General features: G+C 60.8%; 3 protein-coding genes across 11 annotated transcripts in view; 1 reads left to right on the forward strand and 2 right to left on the reverse strand.

Annotated features, from left to right (window-relative positions):
- The window catches only part of MORN1 (MORN repeat containing 1), a 28,019-nt gene extending 24,799 nt beyond the window's left edge, over positions 1-3,220 (reverse strand). The window contains exons 1-3 of one of the 2 annotated variants that reach the window (XM_067717767.1): positions 3,061-3,220; positions 882-980; positions 283-393 (exon numbers count right to left, since the gene is read on the reverse strand). In XM_067717767.1, the coding sequence (XP_067573868.1) occupies positions 283-393; positions 882-980; positions 3,061-3,181 (331 nt within the window). In that variant the 5' untranslated portion in view covers positions 3,182-3,220. Of the gene's footprint in view, positions 1-282; positions 394-881; positions 981-1,099; positions 1,945-3,060 lie in introns of those variants that run through there. The other variant, XR_010938718.1, reaches the window with a different exon arrangement.
- Positions 3,221-3,429: 209 nt separating this feature from the next.
- Positions 3,430-14,216, forward strand: RER1 (retention in endoplasmic reticulum sorting receptor 1). 2 transcript variants are annotated; one of them, XM_067717763.1, is made up of 7 exons: positions 3,430-3,564; positions 7,044-7,125; positions 8,185-8,289; positions 10,075-10,174; positions 11,430-11,508; positions 12,686-12,821; positions 13,387-14,216. In XM_067717763.1, exons 2-7 carry the CDS (start codon positions 7,045-7,047, stop codon positions 13,474-13,476), a joined length of 591 nt encoding a protein of 196 aa, XP_067573864.1. In that variant the 5' UTR covers positions 3,430-3,564; position 7,044; the 3' UTR covers positions 13,477-14,216. The 2 variants fall into 2 exon arrangements, with proteins under 2 accessions (XP_067573864.1, XP_067573865.1); XM_067717764.1 differs by lacking the exon at positions 3,430-3,564 and adding an exon at positions 5,166-5,189.
- A 992-nt stretch (positions 14,217-15,208) lies between these two features.
- PEX10 (peroxisomal biogenesis factor 10) lies at positions 15,209-20,741 on the reverse strand. 7 transcript variants are annotated; one of them, XM_067717752.1, is made up of 6 exons: positions 20,683-20,741; positions 19,374-19,547; positions 18,671-19,077; positions 17,261-17,436; positions 17,039-17,171; positions 15,209-16,187 (listed from the first exon to the last, which is right to left on the reverse strand). In XM_067717752.1, exons 3-6 carry the CDS (start codon positions 18,836-18,838, stop codon positions 16,119-16,121), a joined length of 546 nt encoding a protein of 181 aa, XP_067573853.1. In that variant the 5' UTR covers positions 18,839-19,077; positions 19,374-19,547; positions 20,683-20,741; the 3' UTR covers positions 15,209-16,118. The 7 variants fall into 7 exon arrangements, with proteins under 7 accessions (XP_067573853.1, XP_067573849.1, XP_067573854.1 ...); XM_067717748.1 differs by having other exon boundaries at positions 19,467-19,547; positions 20,499-20,730; XM_067717753.1 differs by having other exon boundaries at positions 19,467-19,547; positions 20,581-20,711.
- Positions 20,742-24,338: the final 3,597 nt, after the last annotated feature.

Genomic DNA, 24,338 nt, shown 5'->3' on the forward strand with positions numbered 1-24,338 from the left:
TGGTTGAGCCACTGCGACCCTCAGCGAGTCCAGGAGACCCGCCTGGCCGAGCCCAGGCCGACTGCTGACACGGGATCGAGGGCGATGGCAGAGTGGGGACCTGAGTCACCAGGTTTGAGGGGCTCGCTGTGAGCCCTGCGCTCCGAACCTCACCGGACCGGGGAGTGCACTCGCGCCCAGGCCCGCCCAGGCCCCGAGTCAGGATCCGGGGAGGGCTGGGGTCCGGGCCCCACAGTGTCCACCCCGAGGCCGATGCCTCACGCCTTCCCACGGACCCCGGACCTTCTCTCAGGCTGCAGGAGAGCTCCCCTTCGTAACGTCCGCCGGCTTTGTACTTCGTGACGCCATGTCCTTGGGGTTCTCCCAAAACAAACTGTCCGGTGTAGGTGTTCCCTGGTGTGGACGGGAGGCGGGAAGCCGTGTCCAGGGTTAGACTCGTTTCCTGAGTCCAGCGGGGTAACCAGTAGTTCCTGCCCGACCCTTGGGCAGTGGCAGCAGAACACGGTGTCCCTTTATCTCACCGCTCACCCTGAACAAGGGAAATGGGACTCCCTCCCTCCCAGCAGTGTACGTGCAGACTCCATCGCAAGGGGACCCTCTCTGGGGCATCTGTGTGCTGGGGGCAAAGGCCCCGCCAGGCCGGAGTCCGTGGTGTGAGGCTTCTCTCCGCTGAGAACCCAACGCCCGCTTGCCGGTGGGGGTCTGAGGTTCTGCGGGCAGCAGTGTGGCCACCCTGCCCCAGGCTGGCACGAGGCCATTACGAGACACCTTAGGGAAACCAGGGGTCCCCACGTTACTGATGGAAGTGCCTTCTGCGCCCGGAAGGGAGGGGCCAGCTCACACCAAGGTTGCTTCAGGAGGAAAGCGTCGGGTCAGCTAACCTGTCAGGGCCCAGTGCCGGCAGCCCTCTCCCGTGATCTCTCCGTCTACAAACTCGCCTTCGTAGTAACTCCCGTCTTTAAGCAGAAGTTTGCCCTGACCTGGTGAAAGACGTCGTGCTGTCAGGCAGTGGCTGGGAGTGGCCGCTGGGGCATGCGTGTGGCCAGGCTCGTTTCTCAGGGACGAGCACGGAGCCGTGAAAGTCTCTGCGTTTGGCTCCATCTCTCGTCCAGCACGTGCTCTCTGCAGGCTCACCCACACATGTCCACCAACAAGGACGTCGGTGAAACATGACTGTTCTGGCCATCGAAAGTTCAAGGACCCCGCCCCAGACCTCCTCAGAGGGGACTCGACGGCCACCTCGCCTCTGTCAGTGCAGTGACAGAAGGAGAGAGAGAGAGTCTGTGGCCATAGGGTGGCGCTGAAGCACACATTTCAAAAAGGAGGAACCACTCTGTCCAGGCCAGGAAGAGAAACAGAGATTTCAGCGCAACAGTGAGAAACATCCGTGGGGCAAAAACATTACAAGAAAAGCCAATAAAAGTCAAAAGTCTCAAAATGTAGAAAACAGCCGACAGATGTAAAAATAGCTCATGAGAAAATACTGAAAGATCAATCCTCCAGCAGAAAACCAGGCAGAGGATGTGAGCAGACAGAACACCAAACAGGCACAAAACCATGAGTGTAAACTTTGGAAAGTTCAGGCCTGCCTCTGGGGGGACTCCAGGGGACTTTCGCTCGATACTTGCTCTCCTCTGCTGCTTAGATTTTCTACAAAAACTGGCAGTCTCTTTATCATCAAACAAAAAAGAAAAGCAGATTTCATCAGCACCAGGGGAGCTGTCCAGGCCTCCAGCGCTGCAGGATGGCCCCTCACGGGCACTAGTGAGTGCTGAGGGCCCGGTGTGGCCAGCACCTGTGTGGCCCCCAGATCGGCAGGGACACGGGCCATCAGCGGCATGGCTGCAGGAAGAGGCCACAGCCCATCCTTACCATGTTTCCTGCTTCCTTTCCATTCTCCTTCATATCAAAAGAAAGAATTCGGGTAAATGAAGACTCCGTAACCTGAATGTTGAAAGGAGGGTGCACAGGTTAGCAAGAGACACAGGTGACCTGGCTGATGACCAGCAAGCACTGAGGTGCAGGCCGTCCCGGGGGCTTCTCCAGGTGTCTGTGGCTTCACCCCCAGTGAACTCCCCTGCCCACTGCTCCCCAAAGGCTCAGTTTGGGTCACGACTCTCCCTGTTCATCTATTTATGCACCAGACACGCTGAGCACCTACTCTGTGCAGAGAGGCCCCGGGGGAGGTACGCTAGGAGTGAGCGCAGGGTCCTTGAAAGGAGCGGGCGGGTTGGTGGGAGGGTGGATGGGTGTGCGCGGGGGTGGGAAGCCTTCCTGAGAGGGGACATTTGAACTGAGCCGAATTAGCTGGGGGTAAGCGAGGGCACAAGGGGAAGAGCCGTCCCGGTCATCTCTCTGCAGGGACCTCATCCCCCCAGTGGCCTCCTGTGCCCTCCAGACAAAACCCACACCTGCATCCAAGGAGGGCCTGCCCATCGTCACTTCTTGCCACTCAGCTGCTGGGTGCACCATCCCCCAACTCCAGTAGTTTCCACCAGCCCCCCTATTTCAAGGCCAACTTGGGGCGAGCATTTCTAGGGAAGCTTGGGGTTGCCAGACTCTGGTATCTGCCATAAACGAGGCTCGGGTTCTACCTGAAGTTAAGAGATGTGGACTCGATCTCTACGGCCCCATTTTTTTCATTCTATGAACAAGTTCTATCAAACCTCCTCTGACCGCGCGTCGGGGACGTTGGGAGGCGCGGTCAGAGGAGGCGACCCCTGCCAGGACGCAGGGACACCCAGGCTCGACTCGGTTCCTGCCGGCTGGGTCTCCAAGACACGGCCGGTTCTGCTACTCTGGGCCCGGGACCCCGCCCATCCCCCGGGCACCGGGACACGCGAACGCGCGTCCCTCCCAAATTGGGGGCGACAAGGCTTCCGGGGGTTGCGGGCTGGGCTCGGGGGAGGCGCGCGTGGGGAGCCCCGCTGGGCTTGGGGGTTGCGGGTTCTGGACTTCCTGAAGTGAAAGTGCGTGTGCGGGGACACGCAGCGAGCGCCCGGACCTGCCCGCCTCCCTCCCATCCGGACCGAGGCCCGGTAGGGCGCAGTCGGCTGTTACCGTCCCGCAGTGGCCGAACCGGCGGGTCTCGGCGCGCCAAGCGGGAGCTCGCGCACCCATCACGGGCGGACGCCATCTTGCCTCTAGAGTTTCCCTTAGCAACCTCATAGCACTCCTCCATTGGCTCGTTGGTCGCGAGGGGGCGTGGCCTCGGGCTCAGTCTCTGGGCGTTACCAATCTCTGGAGCGGAGCTGTCTGGGCCCGGAGCCAGAGGACGCGACTGCGCTTGCGTAACGCGGCGAATTTCCGCCGCTTACGTCCCTTCCGCCGACGCGACCGCCCCGCCAACGGCCTGGGCGCCCTCACCGGAAGCGGAAATGGTTGGAGGCTCTCGGCCCCGCCCCGGAGGCCATCTTGAAGGCCCGGGAGGCGGTGCCGCTCAGGACGGAGCGGAAGTGCTCGGCTGCGTCTTCCCGGACCGAGCGAAGCGCCGGCGCGGCAGCCACTCGCGTCCTCCTTCCCGCGGCCCTCGGGAGACCGCGCTCGGCCGCAGTGGACCGCGAGGTGCCGGCGGGTGGGGTGGGGCGGGGCGGGGGCGGGGCGGGGGCCGGGGTGTTGGGGGCCGCGCGCGGGGCCGGGGCCGAACGGGGCCCCTGGGGTCGCCGCGATGACCGGCTCCCGCCCCCCGCTGGCGCGTCCTGGAAGGGGTCGGCCGCCCGGCCCGGGCCGTGGGGCCTCGGTGTCCTCGCCGACCCAGGGCGGCCTGCGGGATTTGGGTAGGAAGCGTCGCGGTGGACTTGGGTGTCTTGAGGTCGAGTCCTGGCCATTTTGCGAACCTAAGGTTCCGAGCGCTCGGGCCGAGCCGCCCGACGGCGCCCCGCGTGCTGGGCCCAGAGCTTCCTCTGGAAACTTGCCCTGGGCACCTGGGCTTGGGGGCGTCCCGGGGCGCCTGCTGCTCGGTCGGGTGGGTCTCACTTTAGGGGATGTGTAAGGCGGACCCCCCGGGGCCCCCGGTTGTGGTGGTGCAGGTACGGCGTGGTCAGGGCCCGGTGGAGACGGGAAGGTGGTCACGCCCAGGGGAGGGAGCAGCCGGCGGCGGGGCTTGGCCGAGCGCTCGAGTGGATGGGGTCTGGAAGGGCATTTCAGCGGAGGGAACAGCATCAGAGGGCGAAAGTGTGGAAAATTACCACGCTGGGGACCCAGGAGGAATGGGGAGGGGGATGAACGGAGAGGCAGTGGGAGCCAAATTGTGGGTGACCCATGCACCGGGCGGGACTGTCCTCAGTGTAATGGGAGCCATCTGAGGAGGGAGGTCCACTCCACAGACAGGTGCAGTGATGACTCTGGAACTCTGTACGCAAATCTCCAGACGTGATATTTCTGGTCTCTGCTTGGAATGGTTTTGTCTTATTTTTGCCTTTGTTTTCTTGAGGCTGAGCCTGAAGCAGTGACAACCAACAGAGAACTTTCCCACTGCGAGCTCTGTACCGGGCCCTGTGGGCCGTGGGACTGGCAGTGGACAGACAAGGCTCCCCCTCAAGAAGTTTGCGTTGTAGTAGGAGGCAATAGAGAGAGAAAGCGGAAAGCAATCAGAAACGATCGTCACACAGAATAAAACAGGGTGACATGATGTGAGGGACCGGCACCTGTTGGACAGTCACAGGGGGCCTCTCCCGAGGCGGCGGGCTTGGAACAGCAGAGGGAAGAGGACCGCAGGCACGCAGCCGTGTGAGGGTTGCCCCGTTCGGGAACAGGTCTGACTCGTGTCTGAGGGAGACCCACTCCCTCGGTCGCCCTACGGGCCAGGCCTGCTGCTGATGCTAACACGGCTGGCCGCTCACTCCCACAGCGGCCCGGGAGGGGCCTACGGTGCTTTACAAATCGGAGTGGGGCCGGCCGAGGTGGCCTGCGGGTCACGCCATAGACAGGCCGTTTGACTCCAAAGTTCACGTTCTAAACGTCGCTGTACGCAAGCTCAGCCATGGTGTGGAGCCGTGTGTCACCACGTATGTCGTTTGCCAGGTGATCTGAAGTTTGCTGTTTTGTTTTGGGAAGATTTTCCACACGTTCAGTTGAAAGAATGAGACTTAGAAGCAGTCATTTCTACTTAGGGCGCGTACTTCAAAGGAATACCCAGGTTTTTCTAATGGTCATCTTCATGCCTCAGCTCAAGTAGAAGCGTGTTAAAGGTAAACACTTTGGCCATAAAAAAGTAAAATAAGGGGTAGTTTGTATGGAGCCGAAGGATAAATGATGTTACTGATGTAGCTCTCTGCTGGCCTGGCTCTGGCCTAAAGAGGGTGGCTGGCTGTCCTAGGTAACAAGTTCTAACGTAGCCACTTTTAAAAAATGGAGTTTTTCCCACCTTCTCAAAAGACAGGACTAGGAGTTCGCCTGTTCAGTTCCGCCTCGGCTCCCCTGAGAGCAAAGGGCATTTCTCAGCCTCCTCCGTGGTACTCCTGGCACTCCTGCACCCGCTGGCCTAGCTGGCCTCCTCCACACGGTGGCTCCAGGAAATGGCGTCACTGAATGACAGACTTTTCAGCACAGATGTGATGACGTGTGTGGTGGGACTGCTCAGCTTATTGTAATACCTGAGTTGTACAGTTGACCCTTGAATAGCACAGGTTTGGACTGCATGGGTCCACTCACGTGTGGATTGTTTTCACGAGAAAAGTACTGCGGTACCGCACAGTCCGTGGTTGGCTGAACTGCGGATCCAGAGGCCGACTGTAAGGTATACTCGGCTTGTCGACTGCTGGGGGCCGGCGCCCCTAACTCTGCATTCTTCGAGGGTCAGCTGTAACGGGCACGTTGTTCCACTTGGGACCCGGGATCGCGTCGTGAGCCTGCGGACTTGCTCAGTGCACGTGGCGAGGACGTGTCAGCGGGCGTGGGTTCAGGCCCCAGCCCCGCTGTGCGCAGGCCGGGTGTTGGGGCAGCTCGGGCCGTCGGGAGCCGTGGTTTTCTGTCTGAATGGGAAGGGCCGCTGTGCCAGCGGGTACCATCTCCCCAATGAGGAAACTGAGCCCGCACAGCCATGCCACTCAGGCGCCCTGGCAACAGACTCCGAGCTGGAGTCCACTTCTGGTCCCCAGCCCTGCCGTGGTGCCAGATCAGGAGGGAGCTGCCCGCAAGTTTGCAGGCAGGGAGAGCTTTGCCCCGGCGTCTTCACCAGCTTTAGGCTGGCAGGGCCCTCCATCCTCTGCATCCTCTGGTCCCGAGGTTCAGGCAGGGGTGTGTTGGGCTGCAGGAGCTGAGGTCAGAGCTACTCTTAACTTTGAGAAGTGGCTTAAGCTATCTGGGGCTTGATCCTCTGTTGTGGAACAGGGGTGACGATGCCCTTGGCTTCCCTTAGTGACCTGGGTTCTCACAGGCTAGATGCGCATGGAATCGCAGGGCATGTTGAAATGGTCAGGAGCAGATAGGATTACCTCCACGCACAGATAAGGAACTGGGACGCAGACGGATGATCACCTGAGGATCCTGGTCATGGAGTGGGGATCGGGTCTGGGAGGACCTGGAGGTGCACAGCTGGCACCGTGGGCAGTGGCCTGGACAGAGGCCAGGGCGGGGCCTAGAGAAGTGGGGGCACCGAGGGGAGCCCGAGGAGTGGCAGGAGGAGGTGCTGGAGGCTGGCGAGCCCCGGGGAGGCTTGGGCGCGGTGGCCCGTGCTGTGGACCGGCCCCGGGAGGTGGACACAGAAATGGGGCCAGAGGACTTGGCCGTCAGTGAGGGCGGCTCCTGGGGACCTGCCGGAGGAGTGTGAGCCAGGTGACATTAGCAGGAACGAAAGTCCACCCGGTGCTGCTGTTTTGCATGTCACATGCCTTCCTGGCTCTCCACCAAAGCGTGTCGCTGGCTGGTTTCTTTTTTCTGGGTGACTGGTAGTAAAGACACACAGAAGGAAGCCACGGCGTGGATGAAACAGTGAATGCTGAGGAAACCTGCTTGGTGGTGTGGATGAAAACAGGGCAAAATGATCCAGTCCTTGAGTACTTTTTATTTAATTTAAAAGTATGTTGTATTTTTCTTGTATACAGCATGTCAGAAGGTGACAGTGTGGGAGATTCCGTCCACGGGAAACCTTCTGTGGTGTACAGATTCTTCACAAGACTTGGACAGGTTGGTTTTCGGGTCACTGAGTTGCAGAAACATTTAAATGAGACTTGACCCTGGGACGTTTCCCTGGGGCATAAGTGTGCTGGCAGACCCCGCAGGGTGGGCGGCCCCTCCCTGGGTCTCTCATTCACCCTCTTCACCCTCTCAGAAGCTTTTCCCATTGCCGTGAGGGTGCTGGGTCTGCTGAGTTTCAGGCCATGTACTTGTCTTCTGTGTTTTTTTCCAACAACTTTTAAAATGTGAAAACCATTCTTAGCTCCTGGGCGGGATGGACCTGGCGGCCCCTGCTCTGCCCTTGCTGTCCCCTCGTCCAGACACCCATGTCTGCGTCCCCTCGGCCCCTCTGTCCCTGGCCCAGGCTTGCGCTCCGTGGCGGGAATACCCCTTGGGGCTGCAGCGAGGCCTGTGAGTTCCGGAGGAAAGAGTCTAACTCAGCGAAGAATCGCACAGTTTGGTTCAAAACTAAAACTGTATTGATTTTTTAAATTAAAAACTAGCATCTGGAGAAGTTCCTAATTATTGAAGCAGGTGACGGGCACGTGGAGGCTCGTTCTCACGAATGGTTGAAATTTTTCATAGTTAAAATCTCAAAATTAAATTTAGACTACACACGTGTATATTAATTACACACACATGTACACGTGTATGTAGGCACACGTGTGCACATATGTGAATCTAAGGATTAAGGCAGTCAGCTCTGCGGCTCCTGGGCGGGCTGGGACCGGCTCCGGGGGAGGCGGGCTTTGGGACGGGACCTCGGGTGGAGTCCCACATGCAGGGTGGTGACATTCTCCTTTCTCTGTGCCATCCTCTCTGGGGTTTAAGTTCAGTCTCCCCACGATGGCCCCTTGGGCCGATGCTGTAGGACTATGTGCTGCAAGAGATGGTTCTGTAGTATTTTTGCTTAAGGGGTGGACTTGCCTCAGGAAACACTGCAAATGTTGGATTAACTGTAGTCACCGCTTAGTGCCATTGACTTAAAATCTGAGGCAAAGGCTGGCAAGAAGCGTGCTCTGCGGAAGGAATCGCAGGGTCTCTGTAACTTGGGCGCTCTCCTTCCAGATCTATCAGTCCTGGCTCGACAAGTCTACGCCGCACACGGCTGTGCGATGGGTGGTGACGCTGGGCCTGAGCTTCGTCTACATGATCCGAGTTTACCTGCTGCAGGTCGGTGGGCGGTGGCAGTGACGAGTCACTGCCCTGTGGTGTTGGCTGGGGTGTTGTTTCTCCTTCTGTCTCTGGGTTAGGTGGGTTTATGGTGAAGGAAAGGGTCTCTGAAGATAATTTTACAGCTAAGCACCAAGTATAAGAAAGACTTCGGTGACTGTCTTTAAATGTTTACATCCCGTTCTGAGTTCCTTGTATTCTGTTGCTGGACTTCCCAGGACAGTCTCGGTGTCAGCCGGGCCTGGTGAGGTGACAGCACTCTCCAGTGTCCTCGTCTGCACAGGGGACCCTCTGGCGCTCCTTGACCCTGCCTCGGGCGGGACTTACGGGGGCTGGGGACTCTAGGGACAGAATCACCCGGACTGGCCACCCCATTCCCTGGGTGCCGTGAGCCGTGCTGGTGTCCGAGGAGGGCCGGGTGGGGTGACCGAGGGCGGCACGGCTCCTCCAGGGGACGGACGCCCTCCCCGCACCTTTGGTGAGTGCTGGGCTCCTGGACAGGAGTGCTCTGTAGACCCTGAGAGGAGGGCAGCTCATGCTCCCTTCTGTCCAGAGGAAGGAGGCTGAGGCTTTTTCTCCCCCTCCTTGAAAGCAAACACCCTCCTTCCAGGTATTTCCCGGGGTTTAGGAGTACGTGTGTGCGTGGCTGGGTACCTCACCTGCTGGATGCTATGCTGCGTCCAGCGCTCTGGGGAATTCTCACCTGAGCTAAGCATAGAGACCTGTCCTTGGATGGTATTGTGTCTGTGTTCCTACAAGGAAGCCTAGCCCTGGCTCGGCGCAAAGGCGGTGGGGCCCCGGTCCAGCTCTGCAGCAGGGTGCGGTCTGTGTTGGGTGTCCATAACTGATGTTCAGTTTGCTGTGATCGGGTCTAGATTTTTTTAAGAAACTGGACCTTGGTCCATTCTCAGTGGAATGAATGACCTAGAAACCTTGACTTGGGGGATTTGGGCGGGGGCGGGTGCATCTCGTACGGGTTGGTTCTCCTGTGCTCTGAGCTGAGTCTCTACCCGACTTGGCGTCCCTTCAGACTCAGCCCGCCACGAGGAGCTGTGTGTTAACTCCTCCTTGTGCAGAGTTAACTCAGCTGTTAACTCTGCACATTTAGGTCTTTGTTGTTTGACTTGAAAACGTTTTAAGGTAGAAAGGGCTCATCTTGTTTGTGTGAAAATGTTTAGGCTTTTACAGTTGGTCCTGCAGTGCAGCTGTGGTTCTGATCGGATGAAGTCTGTCCTCTAAGAGCGAGTCATGTGGCACGGGTGCCCCTTTCTCTGTGTCGCCTGAGGGGGGTTTGGGTCCACGACACTTTGCTGACTTGGGCTTGGTTTACTGATTTTCCGGCTCTGGTTTTCTTCTGGGCAAACGTTATGAACATTCCTGACACAGTGTGCGGTGGTGTGAACCGCCCGCCGGAAGGAGCTCGAGCCCCAGTGTCTCAGGCTGGTCCGGAGCCTGCATCTGGGTCAGGCGCCCCTGGCCGAGAGCAGGGCTTGTGACCCGGGTGTGCAGGTCGGGTGTGAGGCTTTGTGAAGCACCCCCGTTTCTGCTGCCTTCCGGGGGGCTGGTGGCTTTACGTTCTGGGTGCACCTAACTGGACCCTTGAAGACGTTTGCCGTGTGGACCTTGGCTTATCCACTCTCCAGACCCACGGTGCAGTTTAAGAGAAACTGTCAGCACGGATGCCCACTGCACTTCCGTCACTTGTTACGACTCCATGTCCTGGTTCAGTCCAGACAGGGAATGGGTTCAGGGTGGCCTCACTGACCGTTTCTCCTTCTCTTCCAGGGTTGGTACATCGTGACCTACGCCTTGGGAATCTACCATCTAAATCTCTTCATAGCTTTCCTTTCTCCAAAAGTGGATCCTTCCTTAATGGAAGATTCAGGTAGAGTAGAGACTGTCCACTTTGCTCTGTTTGGGGAGAGTTGTGGGTTTTCTATACTTCCCAGGATTGCTCCATTTTCTCTGGAAACATTTGAAATCTAAATTTTGGGGACTGTTCTCTGGGTGCTTAAAATGTACCTGCAACTTCAGTGATCCTGGCAAGTTTGTGGAACGACTTGCTAAGCCCTTGTGACAGTCACAGGAGGCAGGCGCTCCTGTCATCCCCGTGTGGCAGAGGGGGAAAGTGAGCCGTCAGGCTGTGGAACCTGCTGAGGTCCCGCAGGGGCGGGGGGAGCCAGGGCCTGCTTCCTGGGTAGCTGGCCCGTCCACGTCCCCTCCACGCTTGCCTGTTAGGTCCCTTTCTCACAAAAGCAAGCTTCCACGGCGGCTCCACATGGCTGACTGAGGCCACTGGCCCCCCAGTGTCCCCTGAGGACGATGGGTTGAAAGGTTCGTGGCTCTGGCTGCTCCTGGCATACCTGGGCCAGGTGGGGGCCTTGGCACACACCTGCTGGGCCAGCTGGGGGCGGGGATGGCTCATGACCGGATGCTGAGGCCTCCATTCCGGCGCGTCGCAGCCACTGTTGGGAAAACCCGCCGCAGCTCCTGTGGAGCCCATGGAGTCAGAGGCCCAGTTGTTAACGGCAGAGGCACGCTTTATGCAGCCTGTTCACATCACGATGGGAGCCTGTGTATTTTTTTCTGTGGAGTATTTGATGAAAATAGCAAAGGAAACAGTCCTTTCGTTTGGTGCTGCATTGGGGGGTTAGGAAACAAGAGGCCCTTTCAGTGGGCCTCAGTTTCTCCATCTGTTAACTGGGGAGGGAGGTGGCTTGGGGGCCTCAGCCCGAGGCCCGGCTCGCGGCTCATTGCAGAGGGTGGCCGTCCTGAGCCCAGTGCCCCTGAGAGTGGATGCACAGCTCCCGCCCGTGTGCTCTCGTGGGCTGTGGACTTTCATCCTCCCTGTACCTCGTGTTGTACAGTTGACACGTTCCTGAAAATCGGCGTGTGGTTGAATTTTTACGTGATCGCTTAAACTGGTCTTAAAAAAAATTCTAATACAGATTTTCTAAAGCAGTGAATCGGTTTCTAAATCAACTGAAGGTCCCCATTTTATGTCCGGTTAAAGGATGTCAATCTGTATGTCACGTATCAGGCCTGCTGGTTCACAAGCTCTAGGGAACCTTAAAAGGGCAGCGGTGGAAACGACAAGGTGCACTGTGTGCCTCACCTCCGGGTGACATTCTGCCTTTCAGATGATGGCCCTTCGTTACCAACCAAACAGAATGAGGAGTTCCGGCCCTTCATTCGAAGGCTCCCAGAGTTTAAGTTTTGGTGAGTCACTTCCTAACGGTGGTTGCGAAAGACGCCCGTGCCCACGCACGGCCGTGAGACGGGGGCAGGCGCTTCGGTCCCAGCGAGCCAGCAGCTTAGACTCCTTGGAGAAACGCCAGTTCTGTTGTGTTTCCTCGTTCTCAACGTTGACTCACCCAGAACGTGAAGCGTGCCTGCTGGGCGTGGAGGGGGGTCACGGGGCCTTGTAGTGCCCACCCCCCTCCCAAGGTAACACTGCTGCACCTCGATGCCGCAGAAAAGAAGCTGCTTCTGGGGAGGCGGGTCCCGGGTATGTGGCACACTTGGCCTCGGGGGGACGCTGCTTTGTGCACGGCGCCCCCCCGGTGGCCCGAAGGGGGACCCGCTCTCTCCCCACTCGGTCCTCGGGGTGGCCTGGGCGTCCCCAGGCCTCCTGGAGGCGGTCACGTGTGTGTGACGCTGTGACAAGTACGAATGTGACAGGAGGATGGAGGTGACCCCCTAGTGTGTGTGTGTGTGTGTGTGTGTTGCGGAGGGGGCTGGTCTGTGAACGTGTCTGTCCTGTGTTGTCACAAAAGTGAAGGCAAAGAGCTGCCGCCCTTCAGCCTGTCCTCCTGGTGCAGGGGTGGCCGTGCAGGCGCTCGGTGAGTCCCTGTGGGATGAGTGTGAAACGCTGGGCCCAGGGCTGCCGGGGGAGGGTGGGCAGTGGGCAAGGCCGGGTCCTGCCCGCCCTCTGAGGTGGCCTTTGTTCTCTAGGAAAGGGAGACCAAGGGGGATTTTAAGGAGGGCTGTGACCCTGATGGGTTGGGCCCTAAGCCGGAGGGAGGGTGGCCCTGAGGCCTGACTCCACCTGCTTCTCCTGGGGACACTGCTCGGCCACTGGGGGATGGCCTGCTGGGCGTGTGGGACTCAAGCCTTGAGGCTCGGGACTGGATTTCTAGACGTGGGCCCCAGCAGCACATGGGGGGCATCTGCATCCCCCAGCTGCTGGCCTGCGCAGTGCCGGGGCCCCCACTGCTGTTTTACACTTCTGTAATTTCAGAAAACTTCGAGTGTCCAAGGGACTAAGAACGCTGTGTCCGTGGTCACACGTAGTACGTCAGACACGCCACACGCAGCGCCCACCCCGCTCCGCAAGTGGAGACCCACACCCTCCTCGGGGCCGCCGTCCGGCTCTGACCTTCTCTCCTTCCGGTAGGCACGCAGCGACCAAGGGCATCCTGGTGGCGATGGTCTGCACCTTCTTTGAGGCATTCAACGTCCCGGTGTTCTGGCCCATCCTGGTCATGTACTTCATCATGCTTTTCTGTATCACGATGAAGAGGCAAATAAAGGTAAAAACCCAGATGATTCTGCACCGTGAGACAGTGCCACCCAGTACTGGTAGCTTTGGGAGAGCCGGCTCGGGCCCGAGACACGGGAGGGCCGTGTGGCCCCTGCTCTCCCTGCAGGTCGATGGGTGTGGTGCTCGCTCCCCGCCAGCACAGCACAGCCGGTTAACACCCTCCGGTCTGGCACATCATACTGCGGGACAGTCGGGGCCCAGGACCTCCTGGACGGTGTGTCCTGCCAGCATCACCCTAGAACGGGCCTGGCCAGACAGGGTGGTGCGGCTTCATCCTGGCCTCCCCACCCGCCCAACCACCTGGGCCCGGGTGCCACCCATCCCACGTCCCCAGCTCAGTAGCGCTAGCCCGTCTGGCACACAGGGCGTCACGAAGCCCATCCCACACCCTCAGGGTTTCCAGCAGCTCGGCTGGCTCCGCTGGGCAGTGGGGGGACGGGGGCGTCTGCCGGAGCTCTGGCTCCACGCCCGGTATGTGGAGAAGGTGGGGCTCAGAGTTGGAGGGAAGGTGGGTCACGGGGAAGCCGGGCTGAGACGCGTCTGCCTGTCCCCAGCACATGATCAAGTACCGGTACATCCCGTTCACGCACGGCAAGAGGACGTACAAGGGGAAGGAGGACGTGGGCAAGACGTTCGCCAGCTAGACGCGGCCGCCCTCCGCGGGCCCTGGACGGCCGCAAGTTGCTGTGACGCCGTCTTCTTTCCTCACATAAAGTAGTTGATTACAAGGGAGTTATTTTCTTTTTAAAAAGGAGCTTCAATTATTTGTAACTGAAATATCAGGTTCTTGAAGAAACTGGCATTTAAACCGAATCGCGTTGATTTATTTTCCAGTGCCGGTCAGGCGTCCAGACGCTGGCCTTGCAGAGGGCAGGCCGGGTGGACAGCCGTGTGGGCTGGGGGGCGGGGGCGGGGGGCCGGGCCCGCGGAAGGAGCCAGGACGCCAGCTGCTGCCTCCCAGGACGCTCACCGTGGCCCCGGAGGGCGCTCGCCTGTCCGTCCGGCGCGTGGAGGAGGGAGCTTCTGCAGCGACTCTGGGCTCTAATGCCGGTTTCCGAATTTCATCTCGCTAGAGATGTGTTGGGTTGGCCTCTATCATGATGACTCAAGACTTCGTTCCTAACTACCATGATTGCTTCTGAGGGCCTGGAATTATAAATATATATATATTTTAATTGTTTGAGATTATTTTGGCACATTTCTTTGATACGTGAAGGGTTGTTTTAACTTAAACGTGTTCTCATGCAGCAGCCCCTTTTCAGAGACACCTGGCAGGAGCAGCCAGTTCTGTGGCTTTTAACACATGGCTTCCCACTTTCTACAGGGAAACAGCTCTGACCTGCATGTCAACTTTTTTGATGTGATAAAAACCAATACTCGTAAACATTTTACCGAGTGACTTTTTAATTCCCACTTCATTAAAGACAACGTCCCTGCTCTCCTGTAGTCTTCATCTAACCCGCTACGCCTCCGGCACTGTGAGGGCCTGGCGGGGGAGTGCGGCCTCCCTGGAGGGCGGGCCGTGCTGCTGAGGCCGCGGCCCAGACACCGGTGGTCTGTTCCCACTCCCTGCTGCAAGCGCCGTTTCCATCTGTCTGCGGGTTTCAGACATCGAGTGTTTACCGCCTGGCTTTTCTTTTGCCAGGTTTTGCATAGCTGAAATTGAGCTCCTCTTGCTTTTAAGAGGCCGTATGAAGACCATTTGTGTACCGGATCCTGAATTCTAACTTCATGTGTAAATGATGTCCAAATCGGTACTTTTATTACCACATTGTGGCACCTGAGGTGTTCAAACCCTAGACTTTTTTTTGTTTTGTTTTTCATACTGTTTCCCTGGTAAATGCACAGGCCTGAAATACGGGAAATTGCAGGCACTTGGTGAGTGTAAGTAAGGGGTTTTGGGAACCGTGGAGCCTCCCCTGGGGCTCCTGCCTGTCTGGAGCAGGGCCCACGGTCACGGCCTGCCTCTGGGGCTGACCTCTGCTCACCGAGGAGTCTCTGTTCCTGCATCACCGCTCCCACAGAGTCACATGGAGGGAGAAGCGGCCTGTAGGGGCCCTGGGAGGGCCCCTTCCACACGGGCTTCCGTTCACCTCACGGCGCTAACACACCAGCACTTCTGTGGACTTGCTGTTGTAAGGATGCCTACGGCAAAGTCCTGTCTCTGCACAGCTTAGGTAGATGTAAAAACCTGAAAATAACAAAAAAGGTGGCAGGAAGTGTGTTGGACACAGCAGTGAGCCGGTGTGTAGGCGAGCTGGCCCACCACCAGCTTTGGAGACGGGTGGCCTCAGTGGGTCAGGCTGGCTGGAGCCCGCCAGGCGCTCCAAGCAGGAGGAGACGGCTCGTGTTCAGAGGCCAGGACACACACCTTCATTTTATTTTTAAAATTTATTTTATTATTTTTGGCTGCATTGGGTTGGGTCTTTGTTGCTGAGTGTGGGCTTTCTCTAGCTGCGGGGAGCAGGGACTACTCTTCGGTGCAGTGCGCGGGCTTCTCATTGCAGTGGCTTCCCTTGTTGTGGAGCACGGGCTCTAGGCGCGCAGGCTCAGTAGCTGTGGCTCGCAGGCTCTAGAGCGCAGGCTCAGTAGCTGTGGCTCGCAGGCTCTGGAGCGCAGGCTCAGTAGCTGGGGCGCACAGGCTCAGTTGCTCCGCGGCGTGTGGGATCTTCCCGGACCAGGGCTCGAACCCATATCCCCTGCATTGGCAGGCGGATTCCCAACCACTGCGCCACCAGGGAAGCCCTCCATTTTCTAAAACGGGAAACAAACTTGACATTTATTAGAAGGCACCTGCCAAACGTGTTAGGGGGCAATCACGGCTACTTTCCGGGAAGGGCTGTGCCCCCTCGCCCCAAAAGCCAGCTCCAGTGACGAGGGTTAAGGTTTGTGGGTCGTTTGGGCTGGAAGACTGACCACGCTGGGAAGGCAGGCTGCTGGTTTCCGGCCCTTGTTCAGTCCTGGCCCGTCTGGCCCTGCCCTCACTGTGTGCCTGGTATTGGATATAAATGAGCGGTCTGGGGAAGGGAGGGAAGTTCTGTTTAAGTGCTGAGCTGTCTGGCTGGCAGCCCTGCAGGCCCTGCCCAACCTGCCCTGAAGCCATTTCACGGCCAGGTCCAGGTCCAGCGCCTGTCCTCCCCGGCGGCTGGCACAGTATCTTCTGTGACAAAGAATAAAAGACTTGAGAATTTCATGATTTCTGTGCAAGTACAGTCAACTTGTCAACCTTGAGAATAAACTTCCTCCTGACATCAGGAAAGACTCCTGGGTTCCTCCCTCCGTCGGGTCAGCGGTAGTGCCGCAGGTAGACCAGCTTCTGGGGGAGGAACTTCTCCCTGCAGAGGGGACACTCCATCTGTGGGGGGAGGAGGAAGGTCACGGGTTGTGACCCCTACAACCCCGGGGGTCCCTCCCCCACTGGCATCTCCAGTAAAACACGGATGTACACACGTCTCCATTAAGACAGAAAAACATTTTTTTGAGATGATGCAGGCAGTTGGGGAGCAGGGCAGGGACGGTGACCAGCGAGGAGATGGCCAGGCCATGGGTGACTTGGGAGAAGGGAGGGCGCTTGGCCGCGGAACGACCGTGGCTGCCCTGAACCTCTTGGAGTTTCTGGGTGTGAGCTCACGGGTCCCCTCTCCCCACCCTCAGGGCCGGGTCCCTCCTGGCCCGGGAAGGTCAGCCCCTTGCCTGCCAGGCACGCGTGTGCCCCGGGGCCTCGCAGAGCGGCCTGGACCCCACGGAGGAGGCTGCAGCCGCCGCGCCCTGCAGGCCCTGAGGAAGGCTCCTTGGGCAGCGTGTGGACAGGACATCCCAGTAATGAGGCGGGCTTGACCTCAGGCCCCAAGGAGAGACGGGGCAGGGGTACACGGGGGCCCGGGACCGGCCCCTCCCTGAAGCCAGCGCAGGAGTAAGGTGGCAGAGCTCTCTGCTCTGGCCCCCTGGACCCCACACCCTGAGATCTCAAGGCCTAGCAGGCGGCTCTCGCTCCGAGGGTTCCCAGGTGGGTGGCTGGGGCCTTCCTTTTGGGAGCAGAGCTGTCACAGCAGGCTTCCGGCCACCGCAGCTCCCTGCCTCCATCCCAGCTGGGGGCTTTTAAAAATAGCTCCCCCCCCACCACCACTGAACAAGCGTGGCTGTGGAGGCAGGCAGCGGGTCCAGTGCAGCGGGGGTGGCCCGGGGGCCTACACTCAGGACGCTCACCTTGGTGTCGGCCCAGTGGGTGATGCAGCCCCAGCAAAACAGGTGACCGCAGGGCGTGGCCGTCGAGTACCTGCGCTCCTCCAGGCACAGGGTGCACAGCGAGGTTCTGGAAACTGCTCTCTCTGCGTAGCTCCTGGCAGGAGAGGGGGGACGATGGGACAGAACTGAGCCTGAGTTCCGTGTGGCGCTGGGTAGCCCCCGCCCCGGCACAGCCCTGCGCACCTGCGGTGGGACAGGCCACGCTGCGGCCTCCACTCCCTCTGGGCGCGCTGCCTCTGCCGGAAGCCGTAGAGCTGCAGGCCCGCGGCCAGTGCCAGGTGCAGCAGGGACACGAGCCCCAGCAGCCTGTAGCTGGCACGGGCCCGAGGGTCCTCTGCGAGTGGATGGCGGACACGGAGCTGTCAGGGACCCGGGGAGGGGGGCACAGTCACATGATCCGTTGGCGTGAGGCACTGAGTGGCCCAGGGGCCAGGCCTCCCCTGTGGGACGAAGCCAAGGCCTGCCCTCTGGCTGCGGGATGGGGCAGCAGCGCCTGGCAGGCTCTGCGCTGGGTGGCAGCTGGGGGGGCGCAGCTGGACAGCTCAGGGCCTCACCCCCAGCGGGAGCCCAGCATTGAGCGAGGACGGCCACGAACCTCGAAGCGTGCAGTCACTAGGCTGCAGGCAAGGTGTTGCGGGGAGAGGGGGGACGACGAGGCCCCCAAGCCTCATAGAAAAAGAACTGGGAAGCCTGAGCAGCGGCGCCCAGTGGGATGGGAGGGGCGCCAAGCGTGGCAGACCCGCTACTCAGCCCCGTGGGAGGAACAGAAGCTCCCGCTTCTAGCAAGGCACCAGACTACCCGGGTGATGTTCCGCAGCTGGGACTCCCGGCCACGTCCCCCAAGGGAAAGCTGCTTGGCCCCCGCTTCTGTCTCCTTCCCCCCAGGGAATGGGGACAGTCAGGTCAGCCAGACTGGCCAGAGCCTGGAGCCCGAGGGGCAGGGCCCTGGTTGCCTGTGTAGGAAGAGCCCTGTGGCAGCCCCCAATGCCCTGACTGGGTTGAGCCCGTGTTTCTAGGCCCCTCTGTGGCAGCAGCTTAGCAAACACCCTACCTAACAGGTAGAGCAAACGCGGTGAGGACTGGGGCTGGGCTGAGGAGAGGGGGTGCACGTGCCGGGACAGCACTGCCAAGGGAGCCTGGAGACCTCCGGGGAGGCAGGGGGCCCGAGGGAAGGCCCTCCGGGTGAACCTGGGAGCAAGGGCATCAGCTGAGACTCCTGCGGCGGGCGGAGCCCAGGGGAGGCTAGCGGGGATGCTGGCGGCAACAGGGTCGCTGTAGGGTCACCATCAGGGTGTCCCTACACCTGACCCTCTGTCAGGGCGGCCTGGAAGGGTGGGCACGGGGCCCAGCAGCCAGGGCCCCAGGCCTGCGCTCAGGGTACAGAGCGGGGCGGCCACACGTGCTGGCGGCAGGAAGACAGACTCGCCCTACCCTCAGGGTTTACGGAAAGCAGACTTGCGCAGGTCTTTCAGCAAAACGGGACCTGACAAGACCCACGTTTCCAGTGGAGGATTTCAGCTCTGGCCCTGTGACTGTGCTCGGGGACGGAGGTCCCCTGCAGAAGAGCGGGCCCAGGCGGCACCTGTGACTTACGTAGGTGATGCCTGTGAACCTCTTGGCCAGGTGGTAGAAGGCGCCATGGATGTAGAACCAGGCGACGTGGAGACGCTGGAGGCACCCGAGGCCCTGCCTGAACACCAACACAGCCCGCAGGAGCGTCCCCTGCTGCTGCTCCGTCAGGGCGGCCGTGCACCGGCGCATCCAGCGTCTTGTCCCTGACTGGCCATGGGCACCGGGGGCCAGGCTGCCCCGTGAGGGCCAGGCGCCGTCACCATCGGCCTGCAGCTCGTGCTCCAGGTGGAGCAGGGCCTTGTCCAGCAGGTAGGGCAGGACGGTGTGCAGCGCCACCAGTATCCCGCGGCGCAACCTCGAGGGCACTCGGCCCTGGGTCGGGTCCACCTGCAGGATGCTGACGTACTCCTCCCCGAGGGTCTGGTAGCCTGTGGGGAGAGGGACCGGTGAGAGAGACAGGCAGGGACCTGCCAGCGACTTCCGTACTGGGTCCCTACAATTCTCATAGCCCAGGCCCCGTGACAGGGCTCAGCGCTGGGCCCCTCTAGGGCCACGGGTTCAGCCATGGAGAAACGGTCCCAGACAGATGTGACAGGGGTACGGCAAAGCTTCCAGAGGCCCCAGCCTGGGCTCAGGGCCTGGCCTCCCACCTAGGGAAAGGGTTCGGGGTTCCCTCCCTCCCTGAGGCTGCATGCGGCCCAGCTCCGGGGGCACTGAGAAGCACCTCCAGAAGCTTCTCACTCTGCTGACAGCCCCTCTCCTGTCCTCTGGGCTCGGCGTGTGTTGTGGGCCTTGAGATCCTGCCAGGGGCTGCTACCTGCCAGTGTAGTGAGGCCAAAGTAGGCGACATCCGACACCAGCTCAATCTCTCTCCTCCACTCCAGCCACTTCTTCGCACCTGAGAGGAGGAACCACGTCATTTCTGAGGGGTTGGGGCGAGGGTGGTGCAGCGTAAGGATTAGGAACAAGCCTCCTTCCTGCTGCCAAGGCCCAGCCCCGTCACCCTTCCACGCGGCTGATACTGTCCTAAACCACACTCTGTTCTCTCCCTGGCCTCCTGTGCTGTCCACTCTGCTCCATCTGTATCTGCCTCGCCTGGGCCACTGAGTATCCTGAGAACTTACCAACCTGTAGCCACCTCCCCGTCCAGGACCCGCCTGGGCAACTGCTCTAGAGCCCAGAAGGGCCACAAGGACAGTGTAGTACAGTGACCAGGAGCTCAAGCCGAGACCACCCATCCAGCATCAAATCCCAGCTCCCCACACTGCTGGTTGTGACCTCAGGAAGTTACAAGATCTTTCTGGAATCCCCGCTTCCCTGTCTCTAAGGAGGGGACTAGCAACAGGTCCCACTCACAGGGATGTGTCGAGAATAAAATGAGTTAACGTTCTGAAGTACGAAGAACAGTGTCTGGCACAGAGTAAGTGAATGTGTTAGCAAAACGAATACACGGGCCATTTGTTTTGATCGTGTCGTGTCCCTCTCCTGCTCAAAACCTGCCCATGGCTACCCGCCCGAGTCTACGGCCCAGCCTCGCTTCGGCTACTCCGAAGAGGAGCCCGCTGTCGTCTGGAATCCACCCCACGCTCTTGCCCCTCCACTGGGCTCCGACGCCGCTGCTCCACGGGAGACTCCCCGTGTCCCCAGAGCCGTGGACTCTTCCACGCCCGGTGCCCGGCCCCCACCCCCGCCCCCGGCAGCAGGGGGGCAAAGCCCGGGGCGCTCGCTCCTTCCTTCGCCTCAGGTCTTGGGGGGGCGAGCAGGGCCTGGCCGAGCCTGCGGGGGGATGACCGGAGGGCCTGAGGCTCGTCGGCCCGCTTCGCGCCCCCGCGGCCCCGCGGGGGCTCACCCGCGAGGCTGTGCAGGGTGCCGCCCGCCGCGCTCCGCAGCCCGCCGCGGTAGTAGTCATCCTTCTGAGCCGCGCGGACTACCTCCGGGGGGCTGGCGGCCGCGGGGGCCATGGCCTAGGGTTGCGGAACCGCGGGGACCGTGGAGACCGGGGAGATCGCGGTGACCGGGGAGATCTTGATGACCTGCGGCTGCGGGAAAGCGGATAGCCACGCCCACGCGGCGGCGCCTCCTGATGGCGCTGGCTCGGTGTGCGGCGCAGACCTTGTGCGTCACGGCGCGCGTGCGTTGCGGGGCGGGGCCTGCTGCGGGGCGGGGCCTGCTGCGGGGCGGGGCCTGCTGCGGGGCGGGGCCTGCTGCGGGGCGGGGCCTGCTGCGGGGCGGGGCCGTGGGTTCCGTGCGCGGTCCGTACGGGGCGAACGCGGCCCGGATGAGGAGCGGGCGCAGTGCGGGAGGGGGCGGGTGCGCGGGGTGGGGGGTTGAGCGGCGCAGGGTGGCGAGCGGCCTCGGCGACAGCCCCCAGGTACTGCGAGAGGCATCAGAGCTAGAGGGGGCGTGCCGACGCCCGGTGGGGAGGCACTTGCCCGTCCCCTGGGGCCGGAAGTAAGGAGGGCGCTCGTCTCCCTCCCTGCAGTACCTTCTGCGGGGCGCTGGCACCTCGTGTGTTCTCATCCCCGCGACCCCCACTGCGGGCCCAGGAAAGGTGCTCTGCGGCCTGGGGCGGAGCAGGGAGCTCTGATTCTTGAACCGCGGTGTTTCTACTGGCGGCTGCCCAGGCCCCACAAGTGCAGACCCCTGACCCCTCCCAGCTGCTCTCAGAGAGGGGACCGAAGAGGGCCTGGGGAACTTGGAAGGCCATGCACCTGAGGGGACGGAGCTAGGAGAGCCCGGCGCCCAGACACAGGCCACGGCTGGACTTGAGCTGCAGCCCAGGGCCGGGGGAGGGGCCTGGGGGGAGAGCAGTGGGAGGAGGCAGTGGGGGTGCCCTGAGGGCTCTGGGTCTGGAGCAGGTCATGGCATCTGTATGTGTGCCCCAGTGGAGGGGGTGCAGGGATACCCCAGACAGACCAGAGGGCCCTGTCCTGTGGGCACTAAGGGGAGCTGTGGGCCCAGCAGGAGAGAAAGAAGGCAAGTGGGCTGAGGGGGCGGGGGAGCCACGGGGCCCCCCTGACTTCGGCCCGGAGGGCGTGTGTTGAGACAGGCTGTAGCCCTTGGCCTCACTTCTCCCATACCTGGGCGTCAGCTGTGGGCACGTGCACAGGCTGGCACAGCTCAGCGACACAGAACCAGGCCTTGGGGACAGGCTCAGAGCTCGTTGGGCCTCCACCAGGGGCAGGCAGGCACCTTTTAGAGGGAAGGGGCAGGACCTGCGTGGTCCCGCAGTGCCTCCTGCTACCGAAGCCCCCGTGTCGCTTTGGAGCGGTGCCCCTGTCTGTGTACGCAGTTTCCTAGTCGCAGAGGCCACCTGTTGCTTTGGTTTGCAGCCAGGGGTGCGCCCTCGGGCGGGGGCCAGGTGGAGACCCTGAGGCCTCACAAGTTCCTGCCTAACTAACAGGCTGGCCCCTGAGACCCCCTGGCCTATGGGCTTGCACAGATGGACGCAGTGTCCACCGGCACCGAGTCAGATCTGGAAGAGGTCTTGTCCCCTTCCTCAGGGTCACCGGCTGGCTCCTTAGGGAAGCCTGAGGGGTGGGGCCTGCCCAGGGCACCTCCCCCACTGGCTGGTCCCGGCTCCCTGCCCAGAACTGCACCTTCCCAGTCTTGTAACCAGCACAGCCGTACTGGGCAGGGCAAGGCCAGAAACAGTGTTACCGAGCGTCTGTCCTTGGGGATGTGCGGCCTGGGGTCCAGCTGGGTTCAGATCTCCCCGGTGTCCTCACTTGCCTCGGGGCTGGTTGTTTGGGGTTGCCGCTGGTGCCCCAGGGCCCCTACTGTGACTTGAGTTTGGGGTCAGAGCCCAGAATGGCCAGCAGATGGTGCCGTGGGCCCATCTGCTCCACCACGTTAGCGGGTAGAATTATGGATTGGGGAGTGAATTTCACCCCAAAGAGTGAATCTGGATCAGAACCAAGGGAGAACAGAGTGATGACTCGCCGGGTGCAGAGATGGCCACACGGCCAGGGGGGGGAGACGAGGTGGTTTCAGAGGGAAGGCGGGTGGGAGGGACAGACAGGAGTCTCTGCCTCATCAGAAGTCAGCTCTCCGGGTCCCCTGGCAGCCAGGCAAGCCCGAGCCCTGTGCGCTGCCCGCTGTGTTCTCGGGCTCTGGGATTCCAGATGGGCTGGAGGGACGAGGGCTCTTACTGGAGGCCTCACCGTGTGACTTCTGTCCTGGCTCCTGGGACAGGAAGGGGAAGAGCCGTGTGGACTTCGGGGAAGCGGCCACCCGCGCCGGGCAGAGGTATCTGACCGGGGTCCAGCCCCAGCGTGGGGCCCTGATGGCCACTGCTGTGTACAAACCGAGCGTGCTGAGCCAGGAAGCTGCTGTGACCTCGGCCGTGTGACCTCACCCACTGGGACCTCTCACACGCACTGTCTGACCTCCGGGCCTCAGTTTTCTGGTCTCCGGAATGGAGATGCCGATATTAAGCGTATACTCTGCGCGCATCAGCAGACGCAGGCTGAGTCTAAGCTCGTACCGCTCGCCACACAACAGGCCGATAATAGAGAGGTGAGTTGTTGGGACAAGGCGTAATGACTTTATCTGGAAAGCCAGCAGACCGAGAAGATGGTGGGCCCGTGCTCCAAAGAACCACTGTGCCTGAGTTAGAATTCAGGTTCCTTTTGTACTAAAAGGGGAGGGAGTAAAGTCAAACATTTCCTGGTTCCCGTCAGCCCGGAGGCGGTGTGTGAATTTCTTCCTCCCTGCAGTCATTCACACGTGGGCCTGGTCAGGATGTTTCCTGTGAGCTAAACAAAGGTATTTTAGCTTAATGCTCACTACCTGGGAAGCAGGGTTCACAGAGATGGGCCATTATGCAGAATTTACACTTACAGGCAACATCCCTGTAGTGATTAACTTATAGTAGAATACAAATGTTCTTCCCGATTACATCACCACCAAATTCATTCACTTCCTCCCATTGTCAGATTGGTCCCTCCTCCGGGACGTTCATTGAGCCTGGCCTGGAGGGTGGGCATGGCCCTGTTGCTCCCCTCACTCTCCCAGCTCCCCCACTCATCTCCCACCCTCCCACAGCCCCACCCAGCTGACTGGTGGGCAAGCCAGTGGCCAGCTGGTCTGTGTCCCTTTCCTGGGAGGCCGGCTTCACCCAACACGGGCTTCTTGCTTGGGTGGCTGCTGTGCCGTCGAGCCTGGCTCAGGAACACCTGTTGGAAGAAGGAAGGAGGGGCAAGGAGGGCCAGCTCGAGGCCCCTGATTCTAGCCAAGGCAGTCTCACTGTGTGACCCCTCCCGCCCAATCCCAGGGCTCAGGGTCATCCGAGGCCGGCCGGACACCGGGCTGGGTGCACCCCTGCCCTGGGACTGTGGGGTGGGGTACTCCCAGGCAGAGCCTTCGCTGGACCCCTGTGTATCCCCATCCTATAAGGAGGAGCGGGTGTTTCTCGCTGTTGGAGAATGGCAGAGGGGTCACCGAGGCTGAGATGCCCACCCAGTGGTGGGGGTGGAGAGACACGGGTTGCTGGGCACCAGCCTTGCTGCGGGCCTGCGTCCATGACTGGGCAGGCGCCTTCGGGGTGTGGAGCAGAGGTGGGTGCTGCTGCCCTCTGTGGGGCATAGGGGGTGGGCAGCTGCAGTTCCAGCCCCAGGCCTGGGGCCGGACTAGCCTGTTTCTCCCCTTCCCTGCAGCCAGCGCCTGGGGGGTGGAGGGACTGGGGAAG

The sequence above is a fragment of the Pseudorca crassidens genome, chromosome 2 (genome assembly GCF_039906515.1).
Source record: "Pseudorca crassidens isolate mPseCra1 chromosome 2, mPseCra1.hap1, whole genome shotgun sequence".
In the NCBI taxonomy this organism is placed as follows: domain Eukaryota; kingdom Metazoa; phylum Chordata; class Mammalia; order Artiodactyla; family Delphinidae; genus Pseudorca; species Pseudorca crassidens.